Source organism: Manihot esculenta, chromosome 18 (assembly GCF_001659605.2).
Source record: "Manihot esculenta cultivar AM560-2 chromosome 18, M.esculenta_v8, whole genome shotgun sequence".
NCBI classification, from domain to species: Eukaryota; Viridiplantae; Streptophyta; class Magnoliopsida; order Malpighiales; family Euphorbiaceae; genus Manihot; species Manihot esculenta.
Window position 1 is genome coordinate 32019749 of NC_035178.2, and position 14005 is coordinate 32033753.

Here is a 14005-nt window from a genome sequence, read left to right on the forward strand (position 1 = left end):
AAACTGTTCCGAATATGGGAGTAAAAGAGCCATAAGCAATTATGACACTATCTTTGGTTAGAGAAGGAAAATAATTGAGAAAGCCTTTAGAAGAGCCTGTCATGTGCCTATTGGCACCAGAATCGATAATCCATGGAACATTATTAAGAGAGGAAGCATTACCTGACTTTACAAAGTTAGATGTGGCACTAGAGGACGAGTAATCAGAGTCAGGAATCGAGACCCTTTTACCTTTTGTCATGATAAAGATTTATGAACCGTGAAAGAATAGGAGGTACCCAAGGTTGTACACACAAGAGAGCCCAATCGATTCACTAAAAGACCGGGTAGCAGCACGGAAAGGCCGAAAGGATGGTCGAAATCGTCGCCGAAGTGATTGGAGCGGCGAAGCAGCGTCAGGCGATTGGTCACGCGCTGGGGCGTGGCGCGGGCTTTTTCCAACGTCAGAGCTGGGCGATCGGCCGACGACAGTTCTGGTGCCGGCGGTGAGAGGAGGAAAGACTCCTAAATGGGTTAGTACCAAAAAAGGTAGATCTAGGGTTTTGAAACCCTAAAGAGGAACAAATTGAATTTGAACAAGGCTATGATACCATGAAGAATTTTGGAAAAATTTAGAGAATTCTTGTATTTCACTCTTAATCTTTACAATTGGTCTATATGACCATTTATACACAAAGAATTATATCTAAACATGAAGCAAATAATCAAATAATAATTACAGAAATAATTAAGGATCCTAATCAAATCAAATCATATCTCTAGAATCAGTTAGGAACAGCAAATAAGTCAACAATATATATATATATATATATATATGTTTGTACATAATTCTCCACAAAACACATGATTTTCACTTAGATTAACAACTACAATATTTTCTTAAGGTAAAAATTGCTAGATCCAAATAAGGGGAATTTTATCAGTCAATGAAAATGTCTTCGATCTTCTTTAGGAAGAAGTAAGTTGGGTTGTAACCAACTAAGCCAATAATAAATTACCAGTTGGCATTTTGGAAACCTATTGACATTGGTTGTTGTCAAAGATTGGCTGGAAGGTTAATTTATTTTTCTCACAATAGACCATACAAAGCCTATGTGTAATTGTGGTTAACCAACTTATGCATGACCCTCAAGATTCACATTTAAATGTTTTTCTTCACATTATACACATTTAAAGTCAGCTCTAAGAACAATATTGTTATTTTCTAAACATTGTAACGAAAAAAAAAATGATGCAGATTTGATAAGATTTCTCTTCGCTTGGATAAATGATTTTGCAAGAAAAGAATTCAAATGAATTCTTAGACAATCTTGCATGATTTCTATGTCCTTTAAAATGAAATTTTTTGAAGTTAAAAAAGAATTGACATCTTTTATTCTCAACAAGAGAATTGACAAAAAAAAAAAAAAAAAAAAAGCCACTTGAATTGAATTTTTACAAAATTATTCCATTGAGTTTATCTGTATGCTTCTTGCGATGCACTAAACATCAGCTAACTGAATTTCAAATATTTGTAATTGCAGTCAATATAGAAATTACGAGAGGGCCAACTTAAGTTGCAATCACAACCATACCTTTGCTAACTGAAGAATGTTCTAGACACCAAGTGAGAAGTTCCTCTCCGCAGACATTCCCTTCTGATAAAGAGATTATAGTCCCATCTTCTCCAATGCTGTCCAGTTTCCCACGCACAATAAAAACCATCTTCTCAACCAGACCACCACGATACAAAATTTCACTTCCCTTGATGTATATCTTTGGTTTTAGCCTCTCACATATGGCATCCAAGACATGTTCATCCATCAAGGCAAAAATCCAAACCTATAAAATCGTAAGCATTTTTTAAGTTTTACAAAGTGCGTAACAAGAAAGTCAGCATCAGCAACCCAAAGGATCTTGAATACACAATATGATTTTCTAAGATAAACAATAATGAAATATGCATAGCAGATTTTTCTCAATTACTGCTAGTGGGATTCTAAATCTCACTTTCTTAACAAATTTGAAGAGATGGCGTCTTATATCCCTTTGGAGGTCTTCAGGCAGATTCTCCAAGAGCACTCCTTCATTTACTCCACTGGTTGCAGCCCAATTATACCGTTCAGCTTCTAGTACTTTCCTACATGGAGCAAACAGATGCATCACAAGGAGCTTTCACATCATGAAAAAGATTTTAATAAAAAATTCGAAGCCAACAGTGAAATCTGCCTTTTTTCCCAGCAAATATAAAAATTTAAGGATGGGATGTGAACCGTTTAAAATGACAACTAGATAACCACTTATAGAGAAAACCTTGTATCATAATCAGGGAAGTATAAAGTCTTGGAAAAGTAAAACAATAAGATGTGATGCTGTTGACTTATTTGCTGATTTCTAGTGATATAATTTGATTTGATTACAGACTCTAGTCATAAATTAGGATTCTTGATTATCTCTGTAATTATTTAATTATTTGCTTCCCTTTTAGTCGTAATTCTTTGTGTATAAATAGTCATGTAAATCACTTATAAATATCAAGAGTTAAATATAAGAATACTCTAAAATTTTCTAAAATTCTTCAAATGGCTAGAATAAATGAGAAAGAAGAACATTGAGCTATGTCCTAAGCCACCTATGAGCTTATCTAGCTAAAACACCTCCTATAGGAATTAAAATGTACAGATTACAAACAAATGAAGCTGTTTCAAACCATATTGGTCAATCAAGTGTCTGAAATCTAAAGAAAAATCATTATTGATAGTCCACGACTATTGCCTCAAATCCCATCTTTTCTCACAAAAAAAAAAAAAAAGGAAGCAAACAAAACAAAACAACATAGAGATAGCTTGTCACTTCATCAGATTGAAGATTGAGTTGGGATATGTTGTGGGAAATTTTTTATTATCTATATTTCGAGAGTAATTGTCATACATATTTTGTCTCTAACTAATTAAGAATGTAATCCTTATAGTTATTCTATTAATTAATATTTAACAAATATAAAGAGTTTTATATGACAGCATGTATTGCTCTCAGCTTTGTTTATTGGAACAACCAATCAAATCTTACTAAATCAGTCGAAGAATCTAGGATAGCTAACATCTTTAACAAGCTAGGAGCATACAATACGGATGCTTTAGCTTGAGCAAAGTATTTAAATAGTCATTGCGATTATGCCTTAGATTAGGAATGTAGGCTAGATTAGGAAATCACTTTGCAACTAAGAAGATTTAATTTATGTGTAAACTAGTGCCTATAATTGAGCTATTTGATCGTTACTTAGCTTCGGCAAAATGTGTAATATTGTTAGGCACTGTAACATTGTTAAGTGAGGTAGTACAACAGTTTGGTGTGAAGAAGAGCATGTCTGATCATTTAGTATTATATACTGAAGAATTTTGGAAAAATTTTGAGTATTTTTGTATTTCACTCTTAATCTTTACAATTAGTCTATATGACTATTTATACACAGAGAATCATATCTAAACAGGAAGCAAATAATCAAATAATAATTACAGAGATAATTAAGGATCCTAATCAAATCAAATCAAATCAAATCAAATCTCTAGAATCAGCTAGGATTAGTAAATAAGTCAACACTCCCCCTCAAGTTGGTGCAAAGATGTCACACATGCCCAACTTGCAAATCAGATTATGGTAGATCTTGTTGTTAAGCCCTTTAGTAAACACATCCGCAAGTTGCCCCGTAGAAGTCACATGAACTAGGCTCAAGACACCGTCTGTTAATTTTTCTTTAATGAAGTGCCGATCAATTTCAATGTGCTTGGTTCGGTCATGTTGGACTGGATTTTGTGCTATACTTATAGCAGCTTTATTGTCACAATACAAAGTTATCTTGTCTCTCTCGGACAATCTCAACTCTTCCAATAATTTCAGCAACCATAAGAGTTCACATACTCCTTGAGCCATTGCTCTGTATTCTGCTTCCGCACTTGACCGAGCAACAACACTTTGTTTTTTGCTCCTCCAGGTGACAAGGTTCCTCCCTCCCCACAACTGTGCAGTAGCCAGAGTTGGATCTCTTGTCATCGAGAGATCCTGCCCAATCTGCATCTGTAAAAGTTTCAATTCGGAGGTGACCATGTTTGAAGTAAAGAAGCCCTTTCCCTGGCGCAGACTTTAGGTATCTCAAAATGCGAAGTACAGCTTGCATATGAGTCTCGCGAGGGTCATGCATGAATTGGCTGACTAAGCTAACAGCATAGGCTATATCCGGTCGAGTGTGTGAGAGATAAATCAACCTTCCTACAAATCTCTGATATCTTTCAATATCCACGGACTCACCAGTACCTGCTTTCAGCTTGTGATTACTTTCAATGGGAGATTCTGCTGGTTCACACCCCATCATACCAGTTTCTTCCAAAAGATCCAGAATGTACTTTCTTTGGGAGATGAAAATTCCTTCTTCTGATCTAGCCACCTCGATACCTAGAAAATATTGCAGTTTTCCCAAATCTTTGATTTCAAATTCCTGGGCCAACAACCTCTTTAGTTGAGCCATTTCCTCTTTGTCATCACCTGTCACCACTATATCATCAACATACACAATAAGAAGGGTGATCTTACCCTTCTGATGTTTGATAAACAGAGTGTGATCAGCATTGCTTTGTTGGTAACCAAAGGACATCATGGCTTTGCTAAACCTGTCAAACCAAGCTCTGGGAGATTGTTATAGCCCATACAAAGCCTTTTTTAACCTGCACACCTTTCCTTGTGTCTTCTCATCAGCGAACCCAGGAGGAATTTCCATGAACACTTCTTCCTCTAAATCTCCATGGAGGAAAGCATGCTTCACATCAAACTGTTGCAAGTCCCAGTCCAAGTTGGATCTGCATCTGTAAAAGTTTCAATTCGGAGGTGACCATGTTTGAAGTAAAGAAGCCCTTTCCCTGGCGCAGACTTTAGGTATCTCAAAATGCGAAGTACAGCTTGCATATGAGTCTCGCGAGGGTCATGCATGAATTGGCTGACTAAGCTAACAGCATAGGCTATATCCGGTCGAGTGTGTGAGAGATAAATCAACCTTCCTACAAATCTCTGATATCTTTCAATATCCACGGACTCACCAGTACCTGCTTTCAGCTTGTGATTACTTTCAATGGGAGATTCTGCTGGTTTACACCCCATCATACCAGTTTCTTCCAAAAGATCCAGAATGTACTTTCTTTGGGAGATGAAAATTCCTTCTTCTGATCTAGCCACCTCGATACCTAGAAAATATTGCAGTTTTCCCAAATCTTTGATTTCAAATTCCTGGGCCAACAACCTCTTTAGTTGAGCCATTTCCTCTTTGTCATCACCTGTCACCACTATATCATCAACATACACAATAAGAAGGATGATCTTACCCTTCTGATGTTTGATAAACAGAGTGTGATCAGCATTGCTTTGTTGGTAACCAAAGGACATCATGGCTTTGCTAAACCTGTCAAACCAAGCTCTGGGAGATTGTTATAGCCCATACAAAGCCTTTTTTAACCTGCACACCTTTCCTTGTGTCTTCTCATCAGCGAACCCAGGAGGAATTTCCATGAACACTTCTTCCTCTAAATCTCCATGGAGGAAAGCATTCTTCACATCAAACTGTTGCAAGTCCCAGTCTAAGTTGGCTGCGCAAGATAACAAAGCTCTGATCAAGTTCATTTTTGCAACTGGGGCAAATGTCTCTTGGTAATCCAATCCATAGGTTTGGGCGAATCCTTTAGCAACCAATCTGGCCTTAAACCGTTCAATTGTGCCATCAGCTTTGTGTTTCACTGTGAACACCCATTTATAGCCAACGAGTTTCTTCTCAGGAGGGAGAGTGACAAGCTCCCAAGTCTCATTTTTAGCCAATGCTTTTATCTTTTCAATCATTGCTTTCTTCCATTTAGGATCTGCAAGAGCTTTCTTCCAATCATATGGAATAGACTTAGAGGAAATAGACAAGGCAAAGGCTCCATAGGAAGGAGATAAAGATTCATAAGAAACAAAGTTAGAAATAGGGTGTTTAGTGCAAGATCTGACCCCTTTTCTTTGTGCAATAGGTTTATCTAAGTCATTGCAACATTCAAGAGTTGTGGGTAACTCACCAGAAAAAAGAGTTGTGGGTAACTCACCAGGAGAAGATTCTTGACTCTGAGTAGACTGCATAATGGCTTCTTCTGCCTTATCTCTCCTTGAATACCTTCTCAAATCTGGCTTGTCCAAACGAACAGTTCTCTCTCCCTGATTGGACATCTCCCCCTGTCTACTAGAACTCAAACTTTCTAGTTGAACCATATCATTTAGAATCACAGAATTCGGGATCACCTCTTCTTGCTCATTATTCTCCCCCTGAAGAGGTGAGTGGGTGGTACTGAAGTAGGGTTCAGTTTCTCGGAAGGTAACATCCATACTAACGAAGTATTTCCTAGAGGGAGGATGATAACACTTGTATCCCTTCTGTGTTGGAGAATACCCAACAAACACACATTTAAGGGCCTTGGGATCCAATTTTCCTGCCGTCCTAGTATGGACAAAACAAACACATCCAAATACTTTTGGTGGAGCAGCGTATGAATTCTTCCCTTGTAGAACCGCCAAAGGACTCATAAAGTCAAGGGTCTTGAGAGGCATTCTATTGATAAGATAAGCAGATGCAAGAATTGCATCTCCCCAATATGTTTTGGGTAGATTCATGGTGAACATAAGAGATCGAGCTACCTCCAATAGATGTCTATTTTTCCTCTTAGCAACGCCATTTTGAGCACTAGTATAAGGACAACTAGTCTGGTGTATTATCCTGTTATCAGTTATAGAAAGTAAATATGTTAATATAGGAAGTAAATATTGATAGATGGGTCAGTTGCTTAATCTTAGGGATTGTATAATCATAGGCTTGATTTTCCTTCCTGTTTAGTTACCGTCTCTCATGTATAAATAGGTTGTAATCTCTATTGTGATATACAATAAATATTATCCTTCTACATGGTATCAGAGCCTTTCTCATAGACATTTTTTTCTCTTTTCTTTCTCGTAAAGTTTTAAAATTTTTTTTGAAGACTTAGGGCTCCGTTCATTTAGGTTATCCATAAAGGGTAACATTTGGATCTCACCATCACTGGAGTCACCACACCGACTCCTTGTCAGATTTGAGGTTTGTTTGCCGTTCGGGTGTTGGGTGGAGGTGTTTTATTTGGTACTGTTCACCGGCACTGTTCACGGGTACTGTTCATCGGTACTGTTCATGCCGGGTACTGTTTTCTGATTCTGTGTTTCTTTTGTTGCTATCGTTTTTGGGTTGGTTGTCCTTATGGCTGAAGTTAAAACCACCACTGTAACTGATGTGATTCCTATAATGACTAAAATCACGGAACACAAATTGAATGGATCTTCCGATCAGGGAATTTTGATATCTGCAGATGAGTATGCACAATTCATCCAATACCAGGCATCTATAAAATCTTCTAATTCCTCCTCTATCACTGCAATTGCCGAGTCAAGTAACTCTACTGCATGTCTTGTGTCTTCATCCTCCAAATGGGTTATTGATTCTGGTGCTACCGATCATATGTCAGGTAATTCTACCTTTTTGTCCAATCTTGAGTCTCATACATCGCCTTCTTATGTTACTCTTGCTTATGGCACTAAATCGTCTGTCATGGGTTCTGGTCATGTCAACTTAACCCCTTCTCTTTCTGTATCCTCTGTGTTATGTCTCCCTAAGTTCGCATTTAATTTGCTTTCCGTTAGTAAACTCACTCGTGCATTGAATTGTTGTGTCTCATTCTTTCCTGATCACTGTGTTTTTCAAGATCTTTCGACGAAGCAGATTATTGGTAGAGGAAGTGAGTCAGAGGGTCTTTACATCTTGGATCAGCAACTACCTCGATCTCCTCGATCTCTGGTATGCTCCACGCGTTTAACACCTTTTGATGTTCATTGTCGTTTAGGGCATCCTTCTCTCTCGGTTTTGAAGAAGTTATATCCACAGTTTCATTCTTTGTCTATTCTAGATTGTGAGTCTTGTCAATTTGCCAAACATCATCGTTTACCTATTCTGTCTCGAGTCAATAAACGGGCTTCGTCTCCCTTTGAGTTAGTCCATTCAGATGTTTGGGGTCCTTATCCTGTTGTGTCTAAGTTTGGCTTTAAGTATTTTGTTACCTTTGTTGATGATTTCTCTCGTACTACTTGGTTATTTTTAATGAAGAGTCGTTCAGAATTATTTTCTATTTTTTGTGCATTTTATGCTGAAATCCAAACCCAATTCAATACTTCCATCCGTATATTGCAAAGTGATAATGCTAAAGCGTATCTCTCAGGGGAATTTCAATCTTATTTGTTACAAAAAGGGATTCTTCATCAGTCCTTTTGTGTTGCCACTCCTTCACAAAATGGAGTTGCTGAAAGAAAAAATCGACATCTTCTTGAAGTAGCCAGAGCCCTCTTATTCCAAATGAAGGTACCTAAATGTTTTTGGGCTGATGCTGTATCCACTGCTTGTTTTTTGATCAATCGCATGCCTTCCTCCATCCTTCGTGGTGATATCCCTTATAACATTTTATTTCCCACTAAATCTTTGTTTCCTATTGAGCCACGTCTCTTTGGTTGTACTTGTTTTGTTCGTGATGTTCGTCCACAGGTTACTAAATTGGATCCCAAATCACTCAAATGTGTCTTCCTTGGCTACTCTCGACGTCAAAAAGGGTATCGTTGTTTTTCTCCTGATCTGAATCGGTATCTTGTGTCTGCGGATGTAACATTCTTTGAGTCCACTCCGTTTTTTCCGCCATCATCTGTTTATAACACCCAGGAGGAGGAAGATGACCTCTTGTTATACACTGTTCGCTCTTCGTCTCCTCAGACTACTCCTACACCTTTCGCTCATGTGCCAGGTCGCCCTCCCATCTTTCATGTGTATTCCAGACGCTTAGAGGACTCTGACTCCGTTCCGCTACCCGCTTCCTCGTCGACCGATCCTGCTCCTACTGATCCTTCATTGTCTGATTTGGATTTGCCCATTGCTCTTCGTAAAGGTAAACGTACTTGCACTTATCCTATTTCATCTTGTGTCTCTTATGATCAATTATCCTCTTCTCGTTGTTTTGTCACTGCTTTAGATTCTATTTCAATTCCCAAAACTGTTATTGAGACTTTGTCCCATCCTGGTTGGCGTGCTGCAATGGAAGAGGAAATGATGGCCCTTGACACTAATGGTACTTGGGAGTTGATGTCCTTGCCCCCAGGAAAGCGGGCTATTGGGTGCAAATGGGTGTTTGCAGTGAAAGTAAATCCTGATGGATCTATTGCTCGCCTCAAGGCCCGTTTAGTGGCCAAAGGTTATGCACAAACTTATGGAGTTGACTATTCTGATACATTCTCCCCAGTTGCCAAGCTCGCATCTGTCCGATTGTTTATTTCCTTGGCGGTTACTCATGATTGGCCTTTGCATCAACTGGATATTAAAAATGCTTTTCTTCATGGTGATCTTCAGGAGGAGGTTTATATTGAGCAACCACCTGGTTTTGTTGCTCAGGGGGAGTCAGGTAAAGTTTGTAGACTTCGAAAATCGCTTTATGGCTTGAAACAGAGTCCTCGGGCATGGTTTGGCAGGTTTAGTGAGGTGGTCCAACAGTTTGGAATGAAGATGAGTAAGTGTGATCACTCAGTGTTTTATAGAAATTCTGATAGTGGAGTAATTCTGCTTGTAGTATATGTGGATGATATCGTTATCACAGGAAGTGACATTGTTGGCATCACATCCTTAAAAGAATTTCTTAAAATACAGTTTCATACAAAGGATTTGGGTTCCTTGAAATATTTCTTAGGAATCGAAGTTATGCGGTGTAAGAAAGGCATCTTCTTGTCTCAAAGAAAATATGTTCTTGATTTGTTGGCAGAAACAGGAAAATTGGGTGCTAAGCCTTGTAGTGCCTCAATGACCCCTAACCTTCAACTTACCACAGAAGACAGTGAGCCATTTGCAGATCCTGGAAGGTATAGAAGATTAGTTGGCAAGCTGAATTATTTGACGGTGACTCGTCCTGATATTGCATATTCAGTGAGTGTGGTAAGTCAGTTTATGTCTTCTTCTACTGTTGCCCAGTGGGATGCTCTGGGACAGATTCTTTGTTACCTTAAAGGTGCCCCAGGGAGAGGCCTATTCTATGGTAACCATGGGCACTCAAATATTGAATGCTTTTCTGATGCTGATTGGGCAGGCTCAAAAGTTGATAGGAGGTCAATTACTGGGTATTGTGTTTTTGTGGGAGGTAACTTGGTCTCATGGAAAAGTAAGAAGCAAAATGTGGTCTCCCGTTCTAGTGCTGAATCTGAATATCGAGCTATGGCACAAGCCGTTTGTGAAATCTTGTGGGTACGTCAACTGTTGGAAGAAGTTGGGTTCACAAATTCGGTGCCTGCTAAGTTGTGGTGTGATAATCAAGCAGCTATCCACATTGCCTCCAATCCAGTATTTCACGAGAGGACTAAACACATCGAGATTGATTGTCATTTTGTTCGTGAAAAGGTCCAACAAAAGATAATATCAACAGGACATATCCGAACTGGAGAACAATTAGGAGATATTTTCACTAAAGCTCTAAATGGGACTCGAGTTGATTATATATGTAACAAGTTGAGCATGATTAACATTTATGATCCAACTTAAGGGGGAGTGTTATAAGTTATAGAAAGTAAATATGTTAATATAGGAAGTAAATATTGATAGATGGGTCAGTTGCTTAATCTTAGGGATTGTATAATCATAGGCTTGATTTTCCTTCCTGTTTAGTTACCGTCTCTCATGTATAAATAGGTTGTAATCTCTATTGTGATATACAATAAATATTATCCTTCTACATATCCCATTACTCTCCAAATAAGCAGAAAAGCTACTATCCATGTATTCTCTTCCATTGTCAGTTCTCAAAATTTTCACCTTAGTATCAAATTGAGTACAAACCATCTTATGAAAGGATTGAAAACAAGAAAAGACATCACTTTTAGCTTTAATCAAATAGACCCAAGTCATTCGAATGCAACAATCAATAAAGGTGACAAACCATCGATTACCAGATAAGGAGACCGTTTGAGTAGGTCCCCAAACATCAGAATGAATAGTTGCAAAAGGAATTTGACTTTTATTATGACTCAAAGGATAGGATGTTCTAGTGTGTTTAGCATACTCACAAGCATCACAAAATAAAGAGCCAAACTGGGTTTTAGCAAACAAATGAGGATAAAGTTTTTCTAAGACAAAAAATGATGGATGCCCTAACCGCCGGTGCCAGTGTATTATTTCCCGATTGACATCCTTATTTTCTCCAAAACAGGCTTCAGATATCGAAGAAGCCGGATCACCCTCCAACATGTATAAGCCATCATGCATAAGCCATCATGCAGCCTACCATTGCCAATCATCTTCCCTGTGCGAAGATCCTGAATAACACAATGATCAGGAAAGAATTCAATTTTACAGTTAAGAGCATTGGTGATAGCACTGACAGATAAAAGGTTGACAGGAAAGTGGGGAACATGAAGGACAGATGATAATTTAATGTTGGATGTGCAAATAACAGAACCTGTTCCGGATATGGGAGTAAAAGAGCCATCAGCAATTCTGACACTATCTTTGGTTAGAGAAGGAGAATAATTGAGAAAGCCTTTATAAGAGCGTGTCATATGTCTATTCGAACCAGAATCGATAATCCATGGAACATTATTAAAAGAGGAAGCATTACCTGACTTTACAAAGTTAGATGTTGCACCAGAGGATGAAGAGGTGTCAATATGAGACAAGAGGCGCTTGAGACTCTGAAGTTCATTAGGGGAAAGAAACTCAGTCGTTGTTGTCTCCTTAAAGAGCTCCTCCACAGTTTCTGCTAACTTAGCTTGATTTCTAGAGGTACCTCGTTTTCCTCCACGACCTCTAGTGGGACGACCATGTAACTTCCAATAAGTCTCTTTGGTATGCCTCGGTTTCCCACAATAGTCAAAGTGTAAGTGATCTTTCTCAGAAGTAGGAGGCTGTGGTGTGCTCAAACTAGTAGTCAACCAAGCCTTTTCAACTGGTGCAGTATGGAGCATAGCATGTCGACGACTTTCCTCTTGTTGAATATGGGCATGGGCCTCTTCTAGAGAAGGAAAAGGATTTCTTCCCAACACTTGGACCCGAATTGGATCATATTTGTTATTCAACCTTGCAAGAAAATCATAGACCCGCTCCTTTTCAATCATTCTTCGAAATTTGACTGCATCTCCAGTGCAGTCTGCCTGGAAGTCTTGATAGTAATCAAGCTCCTGCCATAAGCCACATAACTCAGAATAAAATTGAGAGATAGTCATTTCTCCTTGCTTAGTACCATGAATCTTATTTCGAATATCATAAATTTGGGCATCATTCCCAATCTTGGAATAAGTTAAGGACAAAACTTTCCATATTTTTGCAGCAGTATCAATTAACAAATAGGACTTAGAGATATGAGGTTGCATAGAGTTCAGTAACCATGTCATAACAAGACAATTATCCGAGTCCCATTGAGAGAAATCTGGATCACTCTCATCAAGTTGCTTTTTATTACCAGTGACATAACCCTGCAGTCCTCTAGCCTTGATAAACAACAAACAAGACCTTGACCAAGCAAGATAATTGGTTCCATCAAGTTTTATGGGACTAATTTGCAAGGAAGGATTATCAGAGTTAGTAATCGAGACCCTTTTACCTTCTGCCATAGTAAAGATTTATGAACAGTGAAAGAATAGGAGGTACCCAAGGTTGTACACACAAGAAAGCCCAATTAATTCAGCAAAAGACCGGGTAACAGCACGGGAGGGCCGGACAGATGGTCGGAATCGTCGCCGGAGTGATCGGAGCGGCGAAACAGTGACAGACGATGGATCACGCACCAGGAAGCGACGGGTCACGCGCCAGGAAGGGGTGGCGCGTGAGCCTCACGCACAGGCTTTTCCGGCGTCGGAGCTGGTCGATCGGCCGGCGGCAGTCCGTTCTCCTGGTGCCGGCAGTGAGAGAATAAGAGGCTCCTAGATGGGTTTGTCCAATCTTGAGTCTCATGCATCGACTTCTTATGTTACTCTTGCTGATGGTACTAAATCTTTTATCATGGGTTCTGGTCATGTCAACTTAACCCCTTCTCTTTCTGTATCCTCTGTAATATGTCTCCCTAAATTCGCATTTAATTTGCTTTCTGTTAGTAAACTCACTCGTGCATTGAATTATTGTGTCTCATTCTTTCCTGATCACTGTATTTTTCAGGATCTTTCGACGAAGCAGATTATTGGTAGAGGGCGTGAGTCAGAGGGTCTCTACGTCTTGGATCAGCAACTACCTAGATCACTTGCATGTTCCACGCGTTTAACACCTTTTGATGTTCATTGTCATTTGGGGCATCCTTCTCTCTCAGCTTTGAAGACGTTATATCCACAGTTTCATTCTTTGTCTATTTTAGATTGTGAGTCTTGTCAATTTGCCAAACATCATCGTTTGCCTTCAGTATCTCGAGTCAATAAACGGGCTTCGTCCCCCTTTGAGTTAGTACATTCAGATGTTTGGGTTCCTTGTCCTACTGTGTCTAAATCTGGCTTTAAGTACTTTGTTACTTTTGTTGATGACTTCTCTCGTACTACTTGGTTATTTTTAATGAAGAGTCGTTCAGAATTATTTTCTATCTTTTGTGCGTTTTATGCTGAAATCCAAAGCCAATTCAATGTTCCCATTCGTATATTGCAAAGTGATAATGCTAAAGAGTATCTTTCTGGGGAATTTCAATCTTATTTGTTACAAAAAGGAATTCTTCATCAGTCCTCTTGTGTTGACACTACTTCACAAAATGGAGTTGCCGAAAGAAAAAATCGACATCTTCTTGAAGTGGCCAGAGTCCTCTTATTCCAAATGAAAGTACCTAAATGTTTTTGGGCTGATGCTGTATCCACTGCTTGTTTTTTGATTAATCGCATGCCTTCCTCCATCCTTCATGGTGATATCCCTTATAATATTTTATTTCCCACTAAATCTTTGTTTCCT

The 14005-nt window shown here is 38.9% G+C and overlaps 1 protein-coding gene across 7 annotated transcripts in view; it reads right to left on the reverse strand.

Annotated features, from left to right (window-relative positions):
- Nucleotides 1–14005, reverse strand: part of LOC110606503 (probable cyclic nucleotide-gated ion channel 20, chloroplastic) — a 72928-nt gene that overhangs the window by 4608 nt on the left and 54315 nt on the right. For all 7 annotated transcript variants that reach the window (XM_021745344.2, XM_021745345.2, XM_043953235.1 and 4 more), the window contains 2 exons: nucleotides 1990–2119; nucleotides 1575–1821 (listed from right to left, as the gene is read on the reverse strand). In XM_021745344.2, coding sequence (XP_021601036.1) covers nucleotides 1575–1821; nucleotides 1990–2119 — 377 coding nt within the window. The remainder of the gene's footprint in view (nucleotides 1–1574; nucleotides 1822–1989; nucleotides 2120–14005) is intronic.